The sequence below is a fragment of the Carcharhinus amblyrhynchos genome, chromosome 28, assembly GCF_965287045.1.
Source record: "Carcharhinus amblyrhynchos chromosome 28, sCarAmb.v2.hapA, whole genome shotgun sequence".
NCBI lineage: Eukaryota > Metazoa > Chordata > Chondrichthyes > Carcharhiniformes > Carcharhinidae > Carcharhinus > Carcharhinus amblyrhynchos.
Window position 1 is genome coordinate 17,790,358 of NC_137351.1, and position 12,600 is coordinate 17,802,957.

Here is a 12,600-nt window from a genome sequence, read left to right on the forward strand (position 1 = left end):
GCTCGAAGGGCTAGATGGCCTACACCTGCTCCTATTTCTTATGTTCTTATGTCGATGTCAAGGACTCCCAGGGCAACTCCCTCCTGACTGTATACCAACCAATGTCTGGCTAAGCTTAGCCAGCTCTGTCCTGCTGGTTGGACAGGACACACCCAGGGATGGTGATGTCTGGACCTTGTCTGTAAAATAGATTCTGTGAGTATAACTGTCAGGTGGTTACTTCACTAATCTGTGAGACAGCCCCCGCAATTTTGGCGGAAGGCCTCAGATGTTAGTAAGGAAGATATCGCAGGGTTGACAGGGCCGCTGCCATTTCCAGTGCCTTGGTTGATGCCGGGTGATCCATTCACTTTAATTCCTTTAAGAATTTTCAGCAGCTTGATATAACGGAGCGACTTGCTAGGCCATATAAGATGGCATTTAAGAATCAAGCACATTGCTGTGGATCTGGAGTCACATGTAGGATAGACCAGATAAGGACAGCAGATTTCCTCCCCTAAAGGCAATGGTGAACCAGATGGATTTTTAACAACAAATCAACAGTGGTTGCATGGTCATCATTAGACTTTTAATTCCAGATTTTTTTTAAACTGAATTCAAATTCAACTACCTGCTGTGGTGGGCACGAAACCTGAACCCCCGAAGTAGTATTCTGGAAGCACAAAATACAGTATTTGGATAAATAAAACAAATGGTTTTATAATATTTTGCCACATTTTTACATTTCAGGTTCTATTCATGTTCATATCTGGGTCACACAATTATGGTTCTGCAATCTAACATTATTCCAAAATCCAGAAAATTCTGAAATCCAAAAATGCCTTGGTCCTAAGCATTCCTAATGTAGAGATGCCAGCATTGGACTGGGGTAAGTCTCACAACACCAGGTTAAAGTCCAACAGGTTTATTTGGTAGCAAAATCCACTAGCTTTCGGAGCACTGCTCTTTCATCAGGTGACAAAGGCAAGTAGCCACTCGCATAATGAAGGAGCAGCGTTCAGAAAGCTCAAGATACCAAATAAACCTGTTTGACTTTAACCTGGAGTTGTGAGACTTCTTACTGTGCCCACCCCAGTCCAACACCGGCATCTCCACATCATGCCTGCATTTATAGTCAGTTAGGTTTGTTAACAAGGAATCTAATCAGGAAGAATATCTTTGCTGTTTTTATAATTCAATTTGTCCACAGCTAGAAATCTTCACTTTGAATCATCTGGTTCACTAATATCCTAAGGGAAGGAAATCTGTTGTCCTTACCCAGTCTGGCCTACATGTGACTCCAGAGCCACAGCAGTGTGGTTGACTCTCAACTGCCCTCAGGTAATTAGAGATGGGCAATAAATGCTGGCCAGACAGCGATGACAATATCCCACAAATGAATTAAAGAACTGAATTTAAAGTTATAAAAATTATAGAGTGGAGTAATATTTTGACTCCAGTCTTGACACCAACACAAAACTGACCAACAAGTATTGTGTTCTCATGAAATTACTTCTGATGGAAATCCATCAACATGAAAAGTTAACTCTGTCTCCCTCTTCGTAGATGTTAGTGAACCTGCTAAGTATTTCCAATATTTTCTATTTGTATTTAATTAATAATAGATTTTGGTCAAAATCAGGGTATATAGTGCAAGGAAAAAACAATGATTTAGGAATAGATGTCTATTTCGTGGAGGGAGAAAATAGATTAAATGCTCTGATGATGGGTCATCCTGACTCAAAATGTTGGCTCTATTCTCTCTCCACAGATGCTGTCAGACCTGCTGAGATTTTCCAGCATCGGCAGTATTTTGCGTTTACATTAATTGTATGGCTATTTATAGGTTCTGGCAGTACATACCACACCTTAACACCTATGTACAGTACTAAACATATATCAATTGGAACACACAGTGAAATGGTAGGAATCATTTTAATTTCAGCATTTCTAGAGATATACAGAAATACTAGGGAATGTGGAATGTAAGGTGAAATAAAAAAATTAAAAGGATAGCTTTACTTAAGTAAAGATTTAAACATCGAATAAAAACTATTAAAGGAATTCACTTGTATTGCATCACAGGTAACTCAAACTATTCAAGAGGAAAATAATTACTCTAGATTCCTTTTAAAGTGCACTTACCTCAAAGTAATGCAAGGTTCACTAGACTGACTCAGAGAATGAAGGAATTGACCAATGAGGAAAGCAGGTAGACTAGGCCTATATTTCCAGTAATTAGAACAATGAGTAATGATCTCAATGAAACATAAAATTCTTAAAGGTCCTGATTGGGTAGATGTTCGCAGATCCAGTGTTTCAGAATAAGGCGTCCGCCCTCATTCTGTTAGAATCAATAGAAGTTTTGGAATTCAGTACCCTATAGAGATGCGGACATTTAGTTGTTGAACATATTCTAGGCAGATCTTGACAGATTTTTGGATACTAAGTGGACTACTAGGGCAGCATGTGACACCTCACAGTGCCAGGGGCCCACCCAGCCTTGGGTGACTGAGTGGAGTATGCATGTTCTCCTCATGTCTGTGTGGGTTTCTTCTGGGTGCTCTGGTTTCCTCCCACAGTCCAAAGACATACAGGTTAGGTGGATTGGCAGTAATAAAAAGGCCTTTAGTGTCTCAAGAAGTATAGATCAGGGGTATTTATGGGATAAATATGTGGGGTTACGGGGATATGGCCAGGGTTAGATGCTCCGTCAGAGAGTCAGTGCAGATTCAATGGGTCGAATGGCCTCCTTCTGCACTATAAGGGTTCTACGAACAGGTGATAAAGGCATAGTGGGAGGAAAGTGCAGTTGAGTTAGAAGATCAGCCATGAGAGATGGAGCAGGATTGAAGAACCAAAAAGTCCACTCGCATTCTTACCTCTTCCTGTTTACTAACAAACCAAGAGTGTACAAAACGTTTTTTTAAGCAGAGCGAAGTTGTCGAGAGTTCTTTTTAAACAAATGTAATAATGTTTTTGACCACGTTTTTTGGAAGTGCGTTGGAATAGTATTCTGCACTCTCTGGAAATTGCTAACAAAGAGAGGAGAGAACAATACAGCATAGGAACAGGCCTTTGGTCCACCCAAGCCTGCGCGGACTCCTAATCCTTATTTCAGCCTACTACTTATTACCCATATGCAGCTTCTATCCCTCTGTTCATTTCTCATCAATCAAGATACGCCTTGAAGTTGCTAACATGCCTGCTTCCACCACTTCCGTTGACAGTGTGTTCTGGGTACCCACCACCTTCTGTGTGAAAAACCTGCGCTGCACAGCTCTCCTAAACCAACCCCCCACCCCCCCCCTACTCACTTTGAGCCTGTGCCCTCTTGTAGTGGACCTTTCCCAGAGGGCACATGTTCAAGGTGGGGGGGGGGGGGGGGGGGGGGGGGGGGGTGCGGGAAGTAGTTTTTCATAATTTTGAACACATTTTTGAAATTGAAAAAAATCACTTGCACATCGCGGTCAAAAATAATTTCAGAGGAAAAATAAAATAGGGTAACCTTAAACGCAACAGTACAGTGAACAGCAAAAGGAAAAAACATAATAATTGCATCATTTTACATGTTATTTTAACCAAATACTGTACACTTCTGAAAACAGGATTACTTCAATATCACTCTTCACAATAGGAGATGATAAAACTGTGTTCAGGCAGCAAAAAACAAGACTAGTGCTGTTATGCGAATTTCTCACTGAATAAAACATACAAATCAGCTAGCTGGTGCATGTTGATGTAATTGTAAATGTAGACAGCTGGGAATACTTAGGGTGTGTTCTGTTTGAGGCTGTGTGTTACTACTACTGTTTTAAACATAATTTTTATAATTAACTGAGCATTTTTAAACACATGCCATAATTCAAAAAAATTACCTCTTCTCACAGTATCTCACGTACATAGTTCTTCAAAATGTTCACGTTAGTACAGTCTCAGATAGCAAGTACTCTTGTCTTGAGTGAATCATATTGCAGGTACAAGAACAACTGTTTTCTTGCTCCACCCCAAAACATAGTGTATCCAAGCACTTTATTGAAATGGAAGAAATGAGTTGGCCACTGTAGTGTTCACACAGGTGTCACAAATCTTTTGAATTATATACGTTAGCATGCGCCTACATTGCTCAAGTCACACAGTACTCTACAGAGTAGCAAGGAAAATGGACACAGACCAAAAGGAAGAGGAGAGAATTAAGAGAGCTGGTTTAAAAAAAACTTGGATGAAAGAAATCTTAAAAAGGGTTAAAAGGAAAGTGAGGGGAGGAGGTGGTTAGGAAGAGAATTGTGTGGATTGGTGATGGGGGAGCGGGGTACGGGGTTGCTAAAGCCTAAGGCATGGCATCAACAGGGATAGAAAGGAACGGCAGCTGCACAAATTGTATTTAAGACAGAGGTTCTTCATTGGTCAGGGTCAATGGTTACAGGGATTTGGCAGGAGAATGGGGCTCAGAAACTCACCAGTCACAACTGAATGGCAGACAAGGCTCAATGGGCCAAATGGCCTGATTCAGCCCCTATATCTTATGGTCTAAGAACCTGGACTTAGACCAGACAGGTCAAGGTAGAGCTTGTATAGCTGGAAGAAGTTATTGTGAGAGGAAAGGCAAGGTATCAAGTAACTATTCTTACGAAGATCAGGATTGTAGTGGTTTATTTTTGAACATAAACCTCATAATCAAACCACGCTAGAGTACTGGGATATAAAAATATTCTAATTGGGTAGTATGGATTTGAAATGTGCCTTTAAAGTCAGCAATCCTACAATTTTACATATTGTACAGTAATTTTCAATGTCAACAAGTTAAACGTACAGGAGACAGACTTTATTTACACAAATCATAGGCTTACTAAGGAAGCACTGAACTGAAGTAGGAACTTTGAGAGTTCTTGCATTACAGCTGTAAAAATATATAAATCTTGGCATCTAGAAAATCTGAGGCAAATTAGGCAGATGCAATGTATATAACAATCACAAGCAAGGTCCATGCACACAGATCATTACTCTCTGTATACGCTTTGATAATAACCTTGGAAAAAAGGTAAACAAAAACATTTGCCACAAAGCTAAACATCTGCTAGCTCCTAAGTTTATTTGGCAAATAGCACATAACTGACAATAGTCAAGAGTACCCACAAAGCTTATTTTTAGTAATGATGTTCGCTAAAACTGACAAGCCAAGTGTATACTGTATAAAAATGTTAAACCAGATGTCGATAAATTAGTAAGTGGCCATAACTGGAGCTGCAAATTGTTCAATGCTTAAGGACACTTGTGTTTATGACCATAATCACTTTTTAAAGGTAATGCTAGAATATACTATGTTTCTATTCCAAATATTGAACTCTCCCTTTTTATTATTGATAAATTAAACATGTATATTTAGAAGTCATTAGAATTCTATCTTTCTAAAACCAAAGATTTAGAAACTTGCATATTTTCAAAACAAATCTAAGAGCAGGAACTTTCTACATGATCAGTTACCAAGTGGCTGGAATTCTGGAGCTTCATCCATTATTTTTTCTTCAGGTAAAGCATCTTAGAAAACATAGTAAGCATCATGAAAAGCTCCAACATCTGCAAATGGTTATGTCAATAATACAATGTCAACGCTGAAAGGAACTGACAAGATCAGCAAAGCAAATGTAACTTCTGTCTATTTCTGAGCGCCCAATTGGCAAATGTCAGCTTACTTGATGCAATACTTTGCAACGACTCGAAAGTACAACACCCACTCTGGCAAATATTTAAAAAGCAGATTACCACGTACGTTTCTGGCTTTGTGGGTTTTGAGGTCCCATTCTGGTATCAGGAGTTCAGATGCAAGGCTTGGTTATCAATCAAACTCAACTTTACACAGCAGGCGAGTTCCATCTGCAGTAAGACAGGTCACTTCAATGGAACACTTCTCAGCAACAGAGCACTCCAGCTCCCTGATGAGTGGAGCAGGAAAAGCTTGCAGTACCAGTTCTGGTATGCAAAACACATCTGTTATTAGCCAATCACAAAACTCTCATCAGTATTAGCGACAGAGCAATCTTCAGTACAACCCACTCTCCTTCCAGACGAAGGAAGCACAATAGGTGGTAGCTGCTGGAGCTTTTAAACTAAACAAATATTAAATACCCCATGCTACTGCTAGACAAACACAATACGCAGTTTCAGAGGTTGAAGGGTCAACTAAATATCAACCTTTAGTTTTCAGTTGTGCACTTCCATCACGTTCTATTTTTACCGTGAGTGGCACATCAGCTCCCGCAAAGAGAGAAGTGGTTAGATTTACAAAAATAAATGGATAAGATAGAAAACTTACTCATGACTACAGTAAATTGTCATTTAAGCTCTATATTTTAAAAAACCACGCTATACTGCTGTGATGTTCTGAGCAGTAACAATGAAATAGACTTTTCAAGTTGGATATTATTGATAGAAATCATGTACATGAAGCTTCTCAAATGATTGTTCCAGTGACCTCAATTTAAACTCAAAACAGTGTGACGTTCGCTTTTTTTCCAGCAGTTACCGCAGCACATAGTCTTTGCAGTTCAGATACTAGCAGATACCAGCGATTCAAATTATTTTGCTGCACAATAAATCATCAGAGATATATGATCTATCGTCTAACTTATATTTATCTCCTCGTTCAGCCAACCATATGCTTTTGATTTTCTTTTCTACATTTGGCTCTTCAGTTAGAAGGGCAAGAACAACCTTTTGCTTCAAAATAACTGAGTAGATTAAAAGTTATTTCCACACAGAACTGGTAATATCAGGGTGAACTTGATGCTGGTATTTTGGTGTCCTATAATAATCAATACTTCAAATCTAAATGGAGGAGTTTGATTATTCCTTAATTTGACATCTATATTGCAGTGGTGTTTGGGCTCACCCTAAAGTTGATTATCTTGAAGTCGAGCAGTGTACAATTTAACTTTACACTGAATTCATGTCCATCCACAATCCACTTACCAATTTTCAACCAAAGTTGAAAGATTGATCACCCAATATCAAGGGACAAAGTTATCCAACTCAGTCGTTGTCAAAGCAGTGTCCCTGCTTCCATCCCACCTCTGGCTGCTTGTTGAGGCCTGAACCACTAACTCATTGTCATAGAAATTTACAGGATAGAAGCAGGCCCTTTGGCCTAGCTTGTACTCGTTGCCCAGTTTTTAAACCACTAAGCTATTCCCAATTGCCCACGTTTGGCCCATATCTTTCCATACCCATCTTACAAATGTAACTGTCTAAATGCTTTTTAAAAAAGACAAAATTGTACCCACTTCTACTACTACCTCTGGCAGCTCGTTTCAGACACTCAACACCCTCTTGTGTGAAAAAATTTCCCCTCTGGACCCATTTGTATCTCTTCCCTCTCACCGTAAACCTATGCTCTCTAGTTTTAGACTTCCCTATCTTCAGGAAAAGATAGAATTTCATATAGTCCCCATAGTGCAGAAGAAGGCCACTCAGCCCATCGAGCCTATACCAACAACAATCCCATCCAGGCCATAACCCCATAATCCCATGTATTTACCCTACTAATCCCACTGACACCAAGGGGCAATTTAGCTTGGTTAATCAATCTAACCCACACATCTTTGGAGTGTGGGAGGAAACCAAAGCACCCGGAGGAAAGCTACACAGACGCAGGGAGAACGTGCAACCTCCACACAGGCAGTGATCCAGAACCGAACTTGGGTCCCTGGCACTGAGGCAGCAGTGCTAACCATGTATCACCATGCTGCCTCAAAGATGTTGATTATCTACGTTATCTATGCCCCTCATTATTTTATAGACCTCTATAAGGCCACCCTTAAGCCTCCTAGGCTCTCGGGAAAAAAAAAGTCCCAGTCTATCCAGCCTCTCTTTATAACTCAAACCATCATGTACCGGTAGTATCCTAGTACGTCTTTTCTGTACTCTTTTTAGGTTAATAATATCCTTTCTATAATAGGGTGACCAGGACTGTGCACAGTATTCCAAGTGTGGCCTTACTAATGTCTTGTATAACTTCAACATGATATTCCGACACCTGTATTCAATCCAAAGTCATAATACAACTTCAGCAAGATGTCCTAACTCCAGTATGTCCTGAGCCGAGTCTTAAATCCATTCATCACAATGACCACTTGCATCCATTTTAACCACATTGTCAACTTTCAATCGATGAATTCCTGCTGTCTCCAAAACACTTACCCATAGTTTCATTCTACCCAAACTTCTACTTCCAAAATACCTCCATGCCAGCCTCCATAATACATAATTCAAAATCCTGATCACTCTATTGCCTTTCCCCAAATAATCCCATAACTGGATCCAGCCCTGTTTAAGCCCATGTCCTTTGGTCCTTCAACTCTCACATCCTGCGCAGCTTTCCCTTGCTCAGCTGCAGCACCAATGTCAGAGTCTAGCCAGATGTTCAATTCACTGCATATGTCTCCCTGAAGGCCTGAATCTCTTCAGCTGGTTACTTTTCCCTCTACTTTTAAAATTGATCTCTGCAAAAATGCTTTTAGTCATCTCACCCAAGTCTTTCACTGACAGTAATGAAATGATCTCTAACTGCATTTCTGGTCATGTCCACTAATTTCTCTCCTTCTCAGATTATAATCCCAGTTAGAAAGTACCTTTGATGATTTTCTTTCCTATATGAAAGCACAGTATGAACACAAGTTATCGCCAAATACACATTTCTCTCATTTCAATTTTTCTCCCTTATTCTACATATTTAATTAAAAAATCCTGCATTGAACATTTTCCATAGGAACATAACTTTCAAAAGAATGCCACCAGAAGGTTTCACCTCAAAGAACTCAAGCCCATAGGGAAGAAAATTGTGACTGCCTTAAACAATGACAAATGTCAAATTGTGAAGGAAATATAGGAAGTTATGTCTGAGGAGCGGGCGTTGGCCATTTAGCCCTTTGAACCTGCTCTGCCATTCATTAAGATCATGGTTTAGCTGGTTGTGGTCTCAAGTGCACTCGTCTGGCTGCCCCCCATAACCTGACTCCCTTGTCCATCAAAAATCTGTCTAACTCTGCCTTGAATAATTTGTGGCCCAGCCTCCACTGCTCTTTGGGGAAGATAATTCCACATGCTAACAATCCTCAAAAGGAAAGGTTTCTTATCACAGTTTTAAAAGGGAGACCTCTTATTCTTAAACTGTGTCCCCCTAGTTCTGGTCTCACTCAGAAGAGGAAATATCAGGATTTTAAGATAACTTCCCATTCTTCTCAACTCGAATGGGTTTAGATCTAACCTGTTCAACCTTTCCTCATAAGCCTTCGGGAATGAGTCAACTAAACCTCCTCTGTACTACTTTAATGCTATTATATCCTTTTTTCAAACAAGGGGTCTGAACATGTACACAATATTCCAGATGTGGGGTGGAATTCTCCAAGCTCATCAGAAGGCCACTGAGAATTCTGATACCCCTCTGAATGGGGCAGCAGCCAAAAATTGGAATTCCCACAGGACATGAGGGCTATTGGGATACATCCACACCACTATCATCATCACCAAACCCCTCCCCCCCCTTCCCCCCATGGTGAGTGGCAACCCAATTATCATGCAAACCTGGCTAATTGTAATGCAATTACTGGGTTTGGGGACCCACTCATTGGCCCTCTGGTATTCACCCACCTCATGATGTGAAGATGCTGGTGGTGGACTGGGGTAAACACAGTAAGAACTCTCACAACAGCAGGTTAAAGTCCAACAGGTTTTTTTTGGTAGCAAACATTTACTACCAAATAAACCTGTTGGACTTTAACCTGGTGTTGTAAGACTTCTTACTGTATTCACCCACCTCTCTAGTGGAAAGTGGACCGGGCAGGCTTTGGTGCTGATAGTAACTGGTGTGGATCCATGTACTTGATCCCTGAGGGTCTACGGTAACACCCTTAGCAAAGAGGGGCAACCCCACTTCCCTTCCCCCACCCCCCCTCCCCGATACGAATAAGAGGTCACTCTCCCCTCCAACACTTCACAGATGTGGCTTGAAGCTTGAGGGGGACGGAGTAGAGGTGGAAAGTGGAGGGGGCGGGGGCCTCTGTGAAGGAGGGAGTGTGGTTGGATCAGTTCACCCTTGAGTCTGTGTGGGTGGAGTTGAGGGAGTAATGACTCCTGATTTGAATGGTGGGAAAGAAGCCTTTCTTTGCGGAAGAGTTGGTGGTGCTCACCTGGTCAGCAGGTGTGGTTGCGGGGGGGGGGGGGGGGTCACTATTTCAGGGTTTGGGGGGAGGGGGACCTGTCTCTGACCCCAGAGGGAACCCTCATCTTTGAGCAGCAAGTCCCCCACTCCCCCGACTCAAACAGGGGCTGTCTGTCACTTGTTCTTTAGTTTCGCTTCCACTGAGCACAGACCTTTGTTATCGTATTAACACATTCTGCTATCTCACCTTTATGCCACTGTTATCTTTAGTCCTTAATGCCACCATTAACACTTTGTCTTGTGTCCATGACTTGTTCTTTAGTTTTGACCTTCTACTCTGCTCATTCCTCCACCCCTTCTCCAACTATATAATTCATCACATTTCTCCAAACACTTCAGCTGTACAAAAAAAGAGTCATATGGACTTGAATGTGAACTCTGTTTCTCAATCCAGAGATGCTGCTAGATCTGTTGCGATTATCCAGTATTTTCTGTGTTTATATTGGCTGAAAACAAATGTGTGAGCAAGAGATACAATGATCAAGTTTACAGGCTGGAATTCTCCGGCTGTTCATATCAGCAGGATTTTCTGGTTCTGCCGATGGTGCACCCCTGCCGTGTATTTCCCAGTGATGGCATGGGGTGCAAACATTGGGAAATCCCACTGACAGCAGCAGGACCTGAAGATCCTGCTGCAGACAAATATCGCGCCACCTCCCATCACAAGAAATATGCAACAGGGAGGCCAGAAATGCTACTTCACACAGTCTTCATGGGAATTTCTCATACACTTCAACAGAAGTTTCTAAAAAGACAATTTATTACTATCACCCATTTTGGATACGGAAAATCATTTTTGCAGATGTACATTGCTGGCATTATAAACAGAAAATATAATTCTAGGTGCAAAATACCAAGGACCCTAATTATTGCCCCACGATCCAAGCTCAGCACCGCATAAAGGACTCAGCTGGAGCTATTCATTCACCTACAGTCTCATCTAGAATATTGAAATATGAACAGCTACATCTGTGGATTTTTTTTTAGGTGAGCAATGTTTTACATCTCTATGATCCTCAAGCCAGTTAAACTGCATCAATAGCTGCATAAATTGTAAACAAATTTGACTTCATTAGTATAAGAGGAGGAAATCTATTGACTGTGTATATTGTAAAAATAACTCCTGTATTTTAAAGACATATAAAGGTAAAGTCACCATTGTCCTAGATGACCATAGGCTGCTGAGGGGAAGAGGTGACTGTTGATGATTTAACCTGAGGATCATCACACCTCAGATGAGGGGCAAGGTTGAGCCTTCATGAACACTCCTGCGTATAAACTTTGAAAGACTACTCAAACTCAGGAGTTATTTTACAGAATCATGGCAATGTCGTAATGTGAAGCAGCCTCACTTTTCACATATGCTACACTTCCAATTTAAATGCAATCTGAGCTTTGAGTATTTGGTTGGGCTATATCTCCCAGTGGAGGGAGAGTCCTAAGTGGGGGGAGGGGAGGCCTTTGCTAAACCTTCGAGTCAGTTTAGATGTCGCACCTCTACACTGCAAATTTATTCTTGGTGTGTGGCAACACCAGAGTTAGCCATCATGACTCAAGGGTCAACCTTTCTGGTAGGAGAATGAGGTGGTGGCCCCTCCACAGTGAAGTTGGAAAGCAGTTTGATCTTCAGTAAGTTCATCCGTAATTCAAGTCTCAGTCCCGATTTGTTGGGGAGAAGGGGATAGAAATCAAGTGAAACGGTGAACTACAAACTGAATTTCACCAAATGGAATTAATTCAAGTTCTTTGATTTATTGCTTTTCGATTCCATGAAATTCACGTAATGTTCACTAGTATTAAATGCAACATACTACAATTACTATGATGTAAATTCATGCTAATGCATAAAAACCTAAATAATTTCAACTCAACATCTTAAAAAGCTATCAGTCAAGTACAAGAAAATAGCGACTGTAGCTCAAAAGCTGGGAGGCAAGGTTATATTGTTTCAAGAAATTAATATAAATTAATCATAAAATTTAAAAAGAGTACATACACGGCTTACCACGTTAGGAACAGAAATAATGTCCATTGTCTGTTCAACTTCAGGACGATCCCCTTTATGAACTGAATGCATAATACACTGTGACAGGGTTCATGAAAGCCGATATTCTTGTTTTACCCCATCTTGCTGGCTACAAGAAAACGTGTGAAGACAACTGGGGTAACCCCCATTTGCCATCCATTTTGTACCTTGTGCATGTGCTGTCAGGCTGCAATATATACATTAGAATATATCAATAAAATTAATTTAATATTTCTGAAATTAAAACTACTGTAGAGAATTTGCAGTGGTACTATTTACATTGTCCAGGATTCTCTGTTCTCACCCATGACTGGGATTCTCCAGTCCCACTGCAGTAAATGGAGATTTGACTGAGCACCAAATTCTCCATTCTCGCTGG

The 12,600-nt window shown here is 40.8% G+C and overlaps 1 protein-coding gene across 7 annotated transcripts in view; it reads right to left on the reverse strand.

Annotated features, from left to right (window-relative positions):
• atosa (atos homolog A) overlaps positions 1 to 12,600 on the reverse strand; it is a 114,549-nt gene that overhangs the window by 38,656 nt on the left and 63,293 nt on the right. The window contains exon 1 of one of the 7 annotated variants that reach the window (XM_080214390.1): positions 611 to 629. The exons of 3 other annotated variants lie outside the window; for them this stretch is intronic. Coding sequence is in view for 1 of the 4 variants with exons in the window: in XM_080214386.1 (XP_080070512.1) it covers positions 611 to 652 (42 nt within the window). In the remaining 3 variants the exon portion in view is untranslated. Of the gene's footprint in view, positions 1 to 610; positions 653 to 3,857; positions 3,877 to 5,749; positions 5,771 to 12,600 lie in introns of those variants that run through there. 3 more of the 7 variants (XM_080214386.1, XM_080214387.1, XM_080214392.1) reach the window with 3 other exon arrangements.